The 14289-nt window shown below is 44.7% G+C and overlaps 1 protein-coding gene and 1 long non-coding RNA gene across 4 annotated transcripts in view; one reads left to right on the plus strand and one right to left on the minus strand.

Moving 5' to 3' along the window:
- The window catches only part of LOC142254623 (uncharacterized), a 253831-nt gene that overhangs the window by 52983 nt on the left and 186559 nt on the right, over positions 1-14289 (plus strand). The gene's annotated exons all lie outside the window — the stretch shown is intronic.
- The window catches only part of FGF4 (fibroblast growth factor 4), a 14925-nt gene continuing 6509 nt past the window's right edge, over positions 5874-14289 (minus strand). Inside the window, exon 3 of the mRNA XM_075325488.1 lies at positions 5874-7872. Within this exon, the coding sequence (XP_075181603.1) occupies positions 7696-7872 (177 nt within the window). The 3' untranslated portion in view covers positions 5874-7695. The remainder of the gene's footprint in view (positions 7873-14289) is intronic.

Below are 14289 nucleotides of genomic sequence, written 5' to 3' on the forward strand. Positions count from 1 at the left end.
CCATTTTTTCCTTGGTTTCTCTTTGTCAGTGTTTCTCAACTCCAGTCCTCAAGACCCACCAACAGATCATGTTTTCAGGATTTCCTAAATGTTGCACAGGTGATGGAATTATTCAGGAAAACCTGATCTGTTGGTGGGTCTTGAGGACTGGAGTTGAGAAACACTGCTCTTTGTCTTATGGCCAGTGTGAACATGGTCTCACAAGCTCCATGTATACCATCTCATACAATAAATACTTTATTTTGTTCTTTTTTATTTATATAATATATATAATATAAATTTCTATATCATTCCCTCCCTCTGTTGGCGTGTAGAACTTTCCAGGCTACTAGAGTATATTTATCCCACATTGAAGTGACTATTGACAGCAGAAAATGAGGACAGTGTAAGCACCCTCTATAAAGGTGGCGGTGTACCCCTCGGAGTACATGTACTACAGGTTAAAGACCTATGATACATGTGGACCAAAGGTGTAAGTAAAAGGGGCCCAGTGGATGAGACTCCTCCTCGTCCAAGGGTATGAAGAAATACTGAACACTAAAGGTCCAGTCACACTAAACAACTTACCAGCGATCCCAACAACGATAGGGATCGCTGGTAAGTTGCTAGGAGGTTGCTGGTGAGATGTCACACTGCGACGCTCCAGCGATCCCACCAGCAACCTGACCTGGCAGGGATCGCAGGAGCGTCGCTACACGAGTTGCTGGTGAGCTCACCAGCAACCAGTGACCAGCTCCCAGCGCCGCGTGGAAGATGCTGCGCTTGGTAACTAAGGTAAATATCGGGTAACCAACCCGATATTTACCTTGGTTACCAGCGCACGCAGCTACACGTGCAGAGAGCAGGGAGCAGCGCACACTGCTTAGCGCTGGCTCCCTGCTCTCCTAGTTACAGCACACATCGGGTTAATTACCCGATGTGTACTGCAGCTAAATGTGCACAGAGCAGGGTGCAGCTGCACAGGGTACATATATAGGGTATAGAGTACAGGGTGCAGCTGCACAGAGCAGGGAGCAGCGCACACCGCTTAGCGCTGGCTCCCTGCTCTCCTAGTTACAGCACACATCGGGTTAATTACCCAATGTGTACTGCAGCTAAATGTGCACAGAGCAGGGAGCAGCGCACAATGCTTAGCGCTGGCTCCCTGCTCTCCTAGCTACAGCACACATTGGGTTAATTAACCCGATGTGTCCTGCAGCTACATGTGCACAGAGCAGGAGCCGGCACTGACAGTGAGAGCGGCGGAGGCTGGTAACAAAGGTAAATATCGGGTAACCAAGGACAGGGCTTCTTGGTTACCCGATGTTTACTGTGGTTACCAGCCTCCGCAGAAGCCGGCTCCTGCTGCCTGCACATTTAGTTGTTGCTGTCTCGCTGTCACACACAGCGATCTGTGCTTCACAGCGGAAGAGCAACAACTAAAAAATGGCCCAGGACATTCAGCAACAACCAACGACCTCACAGCAGGGGCCAGGTTGTTGCTGGATGTCACACACAGCGACATCACTAGCAACATCGCTGCTACGTCACAAAAGTTGTTCGTTAGCAGCGATGTTGCTAGCGATGTTGCTTAGTGTGACAGGGCCTTAAGAAACCAAAGAAATAAAAGAAAAGAAGTCAAATTTAGCAAATCTAAGTTTTTGAAATTAGACTTCGTGTTTTTTTTTTTTGTTTTTTTTATTACACTTTTAGGTGTGCTTTGTATACTTTGTAGTGGTTTTTGAATCCTAATAAAAAAAGCTAAAAAAAAAGCTAAATTTTTCTTTGCAGTTGGTTGTGGAATTTTAGGTCTGCTGATTGTAGCTATTTTTTTGGTAAACACTGTAAAACGTGACCATTAACACTTCCACAGAAACAAAGAACAGGATGCAATCTAGTTTGCATATACACGTGCAGTTTAAACAGTGATTACAAGGCCGACCTGATGGCATCTATCTAAAAACTGCAGAACCTTTATGGAAAGGGGGCAATGGTTGCCATGTCTGTCCTCGTCAGGAATGCTTTCATCTTGGAATCAATAAACATATGCAATGGAAACATATTCTTTATTACGCATTGTGTTGTGCACAGCACATACATCACGATATCGAGGAACACCTGTATAAAACTACAGACAAATCACAGAGCATTGTAAACTGCTTTCTCTTGAGGGGTTAATGCTGCAGTCGCATTGCTAAGAAACCGTACAAACCTGCAAAGATTGGCTCCAATGGCCGCCGCGGCGTGACCATTGTACCTTATATAGAGAAATATTAGTACCTTGGCACCTAATCTGGGTTCACACTAAAAAGAAAAAAACAACGTAATAGAAATCATTAAAAGTCTTTGTTTTACGTGAATCAAAAATTGCAAAATGTTACAACTTCTGCTTCTGCAAATACAGCTCAATCCCTCAATTATAATCCGTTAAGGGGGACCCCCTTAACTCCAAAATACTTTTGTCTAAAAACAAGCGAAGATGCTGCCATTTAGTAAAAATAGACTCAAAATAGACAGTTGCCAAACCTTCTAAAAATAAACTTGCCAGTATTTTTTTCCCTATTCTTCCTGTCCTTCTTTCTATACCCACCTCCAGCCAGTTACTTTTCCTATACTTCCCACTTTCAGCATTTCCGCTCTGCTTAGCCATCCAAACCAAGCATTCATACCTCTGACTTGCTGTCATTGACACCTACATCACCTTGTGCTGTCAATATGTGCATGCGCTGAACTCTCATCCAGCGCATGCGCAAGATTAATCCATGTCTTCTCCGTAGGATTTGCCCTTGGATTGTGAGATAACTTTCTGGTATTATGACCATTAAGAGAACAGGTAGAAAAGATTGAGAAGAGCACTTGGCACGTGATCAGAAGAAGAAAAACAGTGAAAAATGCTCATGATGGCGCGCTCCGATCTTGGGACTGGAGCGGAATCCTTAGGGTACGTGCCCATGGTCAGGACCCGATGTGGCGGGCCGAGAGTCTCCTCCGCAGGAGAATGCAGAAGACCGCAGCTGCTTGCGCCCACAATCAGGGTTCGCTCGCTGCGGTCTCTCACTTGAGTACTCCCTACAGAGGACGATTGTGTCTCTGCAACAAAGAATTGGCATGCTGTGGCTCAGAAAGCCGCACCGCAGGTCAGTTTTCGCTGTGGGCCATACACGCACAGGGGACATGAGATTTCTAGAAATTCCATCCACGATGCTTGTACTGTGCAACGCAGCGTTTTGGACGCAATGAAAACACGCTACATCCAAAACACTGCAAACACTGATCGTGGGCACGCAGCATTACACTACGTATTTTACCGAATCTTTGCATCCCACGGCTTACATTGTATTACATTTCTCTCCTCCCAAAAAACTTAGAATTTTTATTAATAAAACTAATTACTATTGCAAAAAAATATATACTAAAATAAAAAAAAACCAAACTACTGAAGGTTATTTTTTTACTTGATGGAAGCATTTGCCAGTGATAGGTTGGAAAACCCTTTAATAACTGAATATTGCATTCATTTTTTTTACTGATTTTTTTATTATTTATAGTATAATAATAATAATTAAAAAAAATATTATACTATAAATAAAAAAAACAGTAAAAAAAATGAATGCAATATTCAGTTATTAAAGGGTTTTCCAACCTATCACTGGCAAATGCTTCCATCAAGTAAAAAAGAACCTTCGATAGTTTTTTTTTTTTTTCCATTTTCTACCTGCTCATAAGGTTTCTGCTTTTGATAGTTTTTACTATACTTAGTCCTCCAAACCAGCATGCGTCGCTCAAACTCCAAGACCTGCTACAATGTGCAGGCTCCAGACAAAACAAAAACCCCAACTCGCAACTTATCAGTCGGCGCATGCGCTGGATTCTCATCCGGCGCATGCACAAAACAATCGGAACATCTCCTCCGTAGGATCTGCATACCCAATATTGGTGATGTCACCATTTAGAGAATGAGGAGCGCGGTCAGCGCATAACCCGTGGAAGACGGTCAGGTAATGCGCTCTTCCATTTTGGGATTAGAGCATAATCCTAACGGTAATTATTTAGCTAAATCTTAGGGTAACGGTCGCTTCCAAAATATTAAATTCTCCCCAGCACAAAAAAATAAACTAAAAACTCCAATTACTATTAAGATAAAAAAAAACTAATAGCAGCAAAAAACCTCAAAACCATACTTGTAAAGTGTGAACCAAGCCTTACCTATGCACGTTATATACACATTAGTATTTGCACAGGGGTCTAAAAACAGTAAAAAATCACCTGATTCTTTAAGCAGCAGTGTCGGGAACTGGAGTTGGATATTACAGAAGGGAAGAGTTAGTGCGGAATGTAAGTAAGAATTTGGCAATTAAAGTAGCACATCAGTAAATATCCTGTTCTAGCGATCAGTGATATACAATATTCCAGCCCATAAACCAAACCAATCCTGGATTGAGAGGGATTTAGAAAGTATTTTTGCACTGGCAGCGGTTTTATAACACTCCAGTCACCAATAACGGGCTGAAGGTTTGCAGAGTATATAATGAAAAATATAAGGTTACTTGATGACCATATAGCGCGGACCAACAGCTGCCTGCAAATATTTTTACCATGATTATCCTTACTAAAAGTAAGTCGCAGGGTAAAGATAGCTGAAACGTGACAAGGCTGAAATAGCCAGCTCGGGCTGCTACCTACAGTGTATTTGGCCACATATGGAAAAATTGAGGACTCTGGGACGGGGAACAACAGTATAAGTCCTCCGACTAGAAAGTGAGGTAGACGGTCAATATTTTTAAAGGGAATGAACATAAGAAATCAGCAGAAATCCTCTTATAGAAAAAATAACGTTCTCCGTAAAGACTCATGACATCATCCAACTTATGACATCACCATATCCATAACCTACAAGTATCGCTCAGTGTCGGGCGCTCTCATACCCTCACATTCTGAAAAAGCTGCTTTGTGTCCTGCTCTGATCTATAACCTTTTTTTTTTTTTTTTTTTTTTACAATCTGTACAAAGGTGGCTACAAGGGCACAGATCCCAGGGCCTAAAGGGCACTTGCCAGGAGAAAATCTAGCTATGCCTCTGGGTGACCGAAGACGTCATGATGGTTGTTGATGATATCTAGTACAATCGACAAGAAAAACATTTTGGGCACCATGGTCACTAATATGTCTTGTGCGCCCTGTTAAAGGGGCTGTACAATAAATTATCATCAGTGAAGACCGTGAATGGTGCGGTACTGAGCCTGTGCGACCACCACTCCTATAGATGGTGAATGGAGCGGTACTGAGCGTGTGTGACCACCACTCCTATAGATGGTCAATGGAGCGGTACTGGTGATGTGCGACCACCACTCCTATAGATGGTGAATGGAGCGGTACTGAGCATGTGCTACCACCACTCCTGTAGACGGTGAATGGAGATGTAGTGAGTGTGTGTGACCACCACTCCTATAGGTGGTGAATGGAGATGTAGTGAACATGTGTGACCACCATTCCTATAGACGGTGAACAGAGCAGTAGTGAGCGTGTGCGACCACTACTCCTATAGATGGTGAATGGAGCGGTAGTGAGTGTGTGTGACCACCACTCCTATAGATGGTGAATGGAGATGTAGTGAACATGTGTGACCACCACTCCTATAGACGGTGAACAGAGCAGTAGTGAGCGTGTGCGACCACCACTCCTATAGATGGTGAATGGAGCGGTAGTGAGCGTATGTGACCACCACTCCTATAGACGGTGAATGGAGCGGTACTGAGCATGTGCGACCACCACTCCTATTGCAAGTGAATGGAGCGGTAGTCGCACACGCTCAGTACCGCTCCATTCACCATCTATAGGAGTGGTGGTCGCACATGCTCAGTACCGCTCCATTCACCGTCTATAGGAGTGGTGGTCGCACATGCTCACTATCACTCAATTCTCACATGGGCCTTTGGGACCCCTTTCTCAGGATGGATAGGGGTCCCAGGATACAATTATCACTTATGCTGTGAATAGGGAGTATGTGTATTTATAGTTATTTTTTATTGAGACAACCCTTTAAGGACCAGCACCCTGATCTATAAGAAAATCAAAATGTCAATCAGATCGAAGACAAGTCCTATGTACGGCCAAAGCTCTGATGTTTTTGCCCCTTTTTTCTAATCACGTCACTTATTAAGGCAGATAATTTAACACGGTTGTGAAGTGCCGTTCTATGAAGGGGTTAAAGGACATGTGCTCCTTGTCGATGTGACTAAGATTGACTGCTGGAGAAGTTCAGAGTTCAGCAGTGACAGATCTAAAAACAGATTTCGGAGTCGTCCTCTTGCCCCCGCACCTTCTATAAGACGTAAACTGACCCAGCCGCAGCCTCATAGTAACTTAGCCAGAGGTAACCATATTGGCAGCTTCAGTCGAACGCTTGTTTCACCTTATCTGCTGTAGCTGAGAATATAAAAAAAATCCGCACACGCGTGAGCCGATGTGTACGGCCTGTAAACAGTACAAAAACCTGGAGTAGTGAATAGCAGCTCAACAATGGCACCAATACTGCACATTGCATAGCAACACATTGCAGGCCCATCCAGCAGCTTATGAGTTAATAGACTATTTTACCCTCCTCCAACAAAGCAAAAACAAAGGAATAAAATATTACAGTAAATACAAAAGTCTTCAGCTATAAATTAAATCTTCCTGGACCGTATATACAGACTTAAATTATTAAATAAAATATTTTACATTAGCTCTTTAAAGCTTTTTGAAAGTGCACATAGTTCTTTCTTCCCACAGCTCCTTTCCGAGAATTTCTCAGGGTCAAAAGCTCCTTAACTCCTTTCCAGTAATTTCTGAACCTCAAAAGCTTTTTTTTCCCAAGGATTTCTTAGTCGAATGCTCTTTTCCGAAAATTTCTTAAGGTTAAAAGCTCCCCTCCAAGGATTTCTCAACGTTAGAAACTTCTTTCCAAGGCTTTCTCAAGGTTAGAAGCTCCTTTCCAAGGCTTTCTCAAGGTTAGAAGCTCCTTTCCAAGGATTTCTCAAAGTTAGAAACTTCTTTCCAAGGATTTCTCAAGGTCAGAAGCTCCTTTCCAAGGATTTCTCAAAGTTAGAAACTTCTTTCCAAGGATTTTTCAAAGTTAGAAGCTCCTTTCCAAGGATTTCTCAAGGTTAGAAATTCCAGTCTAAGGATTTCTCACAGATGAAAGCTTTTTTTTCTAAGAATTTCTCAAGGTCCGGTGCTTTTGTTTTCATGGATTTCTCAAGATCTGGTGCTCCTTTCCGAGAGTTTCTCAAGGTCTGATGCTCCTTTCCAAGAATTTCTCAAGTATGGTGTTCCTCTCCAAGGATTTCTCAAAGACACATGCTCTTTTCCAAAGATTTCTCATGGTTTGATGCTTCTTTCCAAGGATTTTTCAAGATCAGAAGCTCCTTTCTGAGAATTTCTCAAGGTTAACTTGCTCTTTCCCGAGGATTTTTTAAGGTCCGCTCCTCCTTTCCAATGATTTCTCAAGGTATGGTGCTCTTTTCCGAGAGCTTCTCAAGGTTTGATTCTCCTTTTTGAGAATTTCACAAGGTCAAATGCTCTCTTCTGAGAATTTCTCATGTTCGGAGGCTTCTTTTCGAGTTTTTTTCAAAATTAGAAGCTCCTTTCTGAGAATTTCTCATGGTTAGGTGCTCTTTCGCTAGGATTTCTCATAGTTAGGTGCTCTTTACCGAGAGTTTCTCAAGATCCGCTGCTGTCAGATCCGAGGCAGGAAATGTGTCAGTGTCATTGTCGGAGATGCTCGGTTCCCCTTTTTAGTCTTTCCATTCTTGCTCAGCGCTATGTACATTCCAGGGTAACGTCTCGATTCATATGCATTATAGTTATTGGGAAGAAGCGTTTCCTTAAATTTGCATTCATCAGAGAAATGTTTCTGTAAGGGATAAGAGAAAAAAATAAATATTACATACTGTTCAACAATAATGGGATGCCTTAAAGGCGATGTCTTTATAAATAATATCCCCTCCACAAAATAAGTCAGAAATGTATGAGAACAGTAGTCCTAAATATCATTGAAAGAAAGCAGTAGCATGTGCGACCACCTCTCTATCCTTGTCTATAGGAGTAGTGGTCGCACATACTCACTACTGCTCCATTCACGAGATTTTTGGCCTCCTATTCTCTGGATTGATCGAGGGGTCATTCGTTTATGATCTATCTTGTAGATGGTTAATAAATGTTAATCCCTTTAATATGGTCATAGGTTGATCATTTGGTAGCAACCAAACTGTTAACCCATCTCTTCATAGCAACCAAACTGTTAACCCATATCTTCAATTGGTGTGCGACAGTCGGGAGACAGTTGGTTGACTACTTAGCCAAACAGATGGCAAGTCAATCCAAATTTGGAGTGATCTGCTTTCAATCTAAGATCTATGGTGGGCCATAGATATTCGATTTTTAGCAGATCCACCAAAATTAGATTTACCCAAAAATCTCATACCATTAGGTATAGTATTCTTATATCCCAGGGAATCAAGAGAAAGGATTGGTCAGCTTACAACCCATGTTTCGCACACGATAACTGACATCTGAGGGTATTGGGGCATACGCTGTACCAAGATTATTGGTGGATCTCCCCAAAGTATCTGCTTTAAAGACATGTTCACACTGTCTTGGATTCCCTTGGACTGCTTAGTATATCTTGACATGTTTGAAAGGAATTGAGTTTTTCAGATACAAATTTTAATGACAAATTTACTCAAAAAAAGTCTTCCAGATGAAGATCAAACTGGAAACCTATGTACCATCAAACATAAAGAACGGACAGGTATGGGCCCAATAAAAACATTTTGGTTGACCAAGTCTTTGATGGGTCTGTGGAGCCTATAAACAATCGAGCAGTTGTACCCGTATGTATCTTCTTTTGGGTAACGAGGACTTATCAGACCGTTTCGGCACATAACTCCCTCAGTGGTTGTCTACGGGCAGTGGGCACTATTGTGTTCTAAGTTCAAAGACGTTGTGTATTGTTCAAGGCTTGAATGGAGCAAGTACCATGGAACGAGTCCTTTAAAATTAACTCATTGCCTTATGTATATATACAGTGGTGCTTGAAAGTTTGTGAAACCTTCAGAATTTTTCAAATTTCTGCTTAAATTTGTCTTAAAACGTCATGGTTTTTCACGCAAGTCTCAACAGTGTGTAAAGAACCAAATGAAGCAATTGAGTCAACAATACTAGATTTTGGCTTTTTTTTTTTTAGAAAACTGGTCCAATATTACATGATTGTAAGTGACAAAAGTATGTGAACCTTTACTCTCAGTATCTGGTGTGACCTCCTTGTACACCATCTAAACATTTCCAGTGATTGCTGATTAGTCCTGCATATCGGCTTGTAGGAATTTTAGCCTGTTCCTCCCTACAAAACATCTCCACCTCTGTGGTGTTGGTGGGTTTCTCCTATGAACTGCTTGATTCAGGTCTTTCCATAATATTTTTATAGGACTAAATCAGTGAGATTAGCTTTGGCTGCCGGTAGACACCAGGTACCATTCCAAAGCAATCCCTAGATCTGCAGAAGCTGGCACTGATGGAAACAGGCCAGATGGAGTAGAGCCTCTCCTGGAACAGGATCGGGATGACCGGCAGGGTGGAATTTGGTACAGATGAGATTGGATCAGGTTCAGGTACAGGCAGGAAGAAGGGCCGATATTGGTATACTGGAACAGATACAGGAACTCCGGCTGGTACCGGGGACACAAGAACAAACACATTCTGGTACTAGGACAAAGGAACGGGAACTTTGGGACTGGAACCAGAAACAGGGTCAGGAACTCAGGCTGGAACCAGGAATGGATGAGAAATGGAATCTGGTTGGAACCGAGAACCAGAAATGCAATCAGGAATAGAATCGGGAACCAGGATCAGGAAGGGACCCGATACATTCGAGCAGGTTCAGGCACTCTGAATTGGTTTGGGTATGGAATCAGGAACACCTCAGGCATACAGGCAAGTATCAAATCTGGAGCATGATCCAGGGACCAGACATCGAGTTTGCAGCCACAGGGCGCACTAGCTACAGGAAACTATTGCTCAGGCACCTCCTAATAGGGGTGGGTGCCTTAAATACCTGGTACTCCCCAGTGATAGTCTGAGGACACATCAGGTGTCACCTGGCTCTTCCCAGCACTAGGCTGGAAACACATCAGGTGTGCACTCACTGCGCCTTTAAGAAACAGAGAGGGCGTGCAACCTAAGCGCTCGAACAGGGAACTCAAGTGGAGAACGCAGGGCTTGGGAGCTGGGAACCGTGGCAGGTACAGGAGAAAAGGAATAGCTTGGTGGAGGTGCAGCACAGCGAGTACGCCAGCGTCCATGTCGGTTAGTGTACGGAATGCCGGTGTTACACCAACACCTGGCTTGTATATTGCAGACAGTTCTGCCATGCACACTATTTTTGTTCAGTGGACTTATGAACGTTAATGTGAGAGAGGCCTTTAGTTGCTTAGAAGTTACCTTGGGTTCCTTTGTGACCTCTGGACTATTATAATCCTTTGATCTTGGAGTGACCTTCGTTGGTTGACCACTTATGAGAAGGGTGGTAATGATCTTGAATTTCCTCCATTTGTACACGATTTGTCCGACTGCGTATTGATGGAGTCCAAACTCTTTAAAGATAGTTTGTAACCTTTTCCAGCCAGATGAACAATTCTTCTGAAGTCCTCAGAAATTTCTGTTGTTCGTACCATGATGTTTCCACAAATGTATTGTGAAAATCAGTCTGTGATAAATCCCAGTTCTTTAAATAAAACATGTCGCCAAATCGCACCTGATTGAGTGAAAACAGTAGACTCTTATCTCGCTTGCAAATTTAACGTCAATCCTCAAGGTTTACATACTTTTGCTACTCTCTGACATTTTGATATTGGATCATTTTCCTCAGTAAACAAAATTACAAAGTCTAATATTTACTTGTTTGATTTAGTTCTTTTTCTACTTTTAGGACTTGTGTGAAAATGTAATTTAATTTTAAGTAAAATTTCTGCAGAAAAATTAAAAATTCGAATGGGTTTGCAAACTTTCAAGCACCGCTATAAATATCTCAAAATGTCATCTTTTTAATCATTGTAGACTTATGAGTGCGAAAAAAGATGCTTCTATGGATCAGAAAACGTTACTGAGATGGAAGGAATTGGCATCACAATGATTGCAGTCGCAGAGATCATGATTGGGCCCATGCTACAGGGGGGCTGCCGACCCCAGCATCTACTCCAGCTGTATGTGCGTCCAAGGACGCACATTCAGCTGAAGAATATTGCGGCACAGAGACTCATCAAGTCGCTGCGCCGCAATACACGCCACCAGTCAATCAGAGGCCATCAGCTGAAGTCTGCATGCCCATGACTGAGGGAGCATTGCAGTGACATCATGCACCATGGCGTGCACGCCGATGGAAGCTGCAGGCTGTAGTAAAGTGCAGTGCAGGAAGGGGAGTAGAATGTATTTTATTTTTTAATGCAGAGGCAGAACAAGGAACATGGATACCAGAGGTGGACATATATACCAGGATAGGGGACATGTATACCAGAATGGGCCCAGGATGGGGGATATATGTACCAGGCTGGGGAATATAAATACTTGGAAGGGGCCCAGTATGGGATACATATATACCAGGATTGGGCACATATAGACCAGGATGGGGGACATATTTACCAGGTTCGGAGACATATATTCCTGGAAGGGGTCCAGGATGGGAGGAGCTATATACAAGGATGAGTCCCAAAATGGAGAACATATATACCATGATGGGCCCAGGTGGGTGACATATAAACCAAGACAATATACTAGAATGGGGGGGCCATATATACTAGGATCAGGGACATATATACCAGGATGGGGCTCAGGATAGGGGCCAATAAACCTGGATGGGGGGATGTGTATACCTGGAATAGGTCCGGGATGAGGGACTATATATACCAGGATGGGGACAATATACTAAGATGGGGGATATATATGCCTGGATTGGGGTCATATATACCAGAATGGGAGGCATAAATATCTGTAAAGGACCTAGAATGGGGAACACTGCTACATAATGGGGGAGAGGTGCAGGGCAACACATGTCTTTATAGGGTTTAGAACACTACAAGTGCCCACACATCTGACCAATGTGCAGAGGGAACAGGGCACATCCATATCTTGCACCTTGGCTCATCAGACTCTTGTTATTCAAGTGTGTATGTGTGTGTGTGTCCGCTAAAGGAATCCGCACCGTCACATTTACAATCACAACATTTTGCACAGACTCCTCATGTGACTCAGGGAACGTCATAGACTATGTTTTGACAGGAAAATTGAACCCCGTGCTTTAGTTACTCTCCAAAAAGCTGCCTCCATTAAAGTGAATGGAGCCTGGAACTACAGGTCATTAATAGGAGCTGTGATTAGTTGCTATAGGAACAAAGGACATTGTTAGTATAAGAAGCTTATGTGTGAGGTAATAAGATGTCGGTAGAGACAGAGAGAGAGAGAAACAGAAAAGAGAGAGGGACAGAGACAGACACGGGGGACAGAGACAGACACGGGGGACAGAGACAGACACGGGGGACAGAGACAGACACGGGGGACAGAGACAGACACGGGGGACAGAGACAGACACGGGGGACAGAGACAGACACGGGGGACAGAGACAGACACGGGGGACAGAGGGAGACACGGGGGACAGAGGGAGACACGGGGGACAGAGGGAGACACGGGGGACTGAGGGAGACACGGGGGACACGGGGGACTGAGGGAGACACGGGGGACTGAGGGAGACACGGGGGACAGAGACGAAGGGGAGACACGGGGGACAGAGACAAAGGGGAGACACGGGGGACAGAGACAAAGGGGAGACACGGGGGACAGAGGGAGACACGGGGGACAGAGGGAGACACGGGGGACTGAGGGAGACACGGGGGACAGAGACGAAGGGGAGACACGGGGGACAGAGACAAAGGGGAGACACGGGGGACAGAGACAAAGGGGAGACACGGGGGACAGAGACAAAGGGGAGACACGGGGGACTGAGGGAGACACGGGGGACTGAGGGAGACACGGGGGACTGAGGGAGACACGGGGGACTGAGGGAGACACGGGGGACTGAGGGAGACACGGGGGACTGAGGGAGACACGGGGGACTGAGGGAGACACGGGGGACTGAGGGAGACACGGGGGACTGAGGGAGACACGGGGGACTGAGGGAGACACGGGGGACTGAGGGAGACACGGGGGACTGAGGGAGACACGGGGGACTGAGGGAGACACGGGGGACTGAGGGAGACACGGGGGACTGAGGGAGACACGGGGGACTGAGGGAGACACGGGGGACTGAGGGAGACACGGGGGACTGAGGGAGACACGGGGGACTGAGGGAGACACGGGGGACTGAGGGAGACACAGGGGGGACTGAGGGAGACACAGGGGGGACTGAGGGAGACACAGGGGGGACTGAGGGAGACACAGGGGGGACTGAGGGAGACACAGGGGGGACTGAGGGAGACACAGGGGGGACTGAGGGAGACACGGGGGACAGAGACAAAGGGGAGACACGGGGGACAGAGACAAAGGGGAGACACGGGGGACTGAGGGAGACACGGGGGACAGATACACTGGGGGGACAGTTGCTATCCAGAGCAACGCCCGGGTACTACAGCTAATATATATATATATATATATATATATATATATATATATATATATATATATATATATATATATATAATATACACATACACATATATACACACACACACACACACACACTGTAGCTGTGTTCTTTTATTTAGGGACGCATAGACTTTGTGATGTCTCGTCTGCAGTAGGAGGACGGGGTGGAGGGAAAGTTTTCCCATGTGGTCACCACCGTCTGTGGCCGACTATATGAAACTCTTCACTTTCTTTTTATTGAGCCCCTGATAAAATATGATTTACAGCGTGAGTGGTCTCCAGGGATCTGATCCACGTCCACCAGAGAAGATTCATTAAATGACGGGGATAACAATGTTAGGAATGGCATGTAGTTTCAAGTATGCAAGTGGTAGCTTGGAATAACTCCCCTTACGTATTAAATGTACCGCACAGTATTACTAACCTTGTGTGACAGCGCGTCCTGCTCCCAGGTCCTAATTGTAGCCGTGTGTAGAAGAGGCCCCCTCTGTGCAAGATCTGGTCCCCCCTAACTTAGAGCAGAGACTTATCTCTCAGGAGGAAGCCCCCTTATGTTGCGGGACCCTCGGTGCAGGTATGGCCCCGTCACTCCTACCTGTGACCATTCTAGCCGGTCTATGCTCTCATCATTCCTAGAGGT

Source organism: Anomaloglossus baeobatrachus, chromosome 10 (genome assembly GCF_048569485.1).
Source record: "Anomaloglossus baeobatrachus isolate aAnoBae1 chromosome 10, aAnoBae1.hap1, whole genome shotgun sequence".
Taxonomy (NCBI): Eukaryota; Metazoa; Chordata; class Amphibia; order Anura; family Aromobatidae; genus Anomaloglossus; species Anomaloglossus baeobatrachus.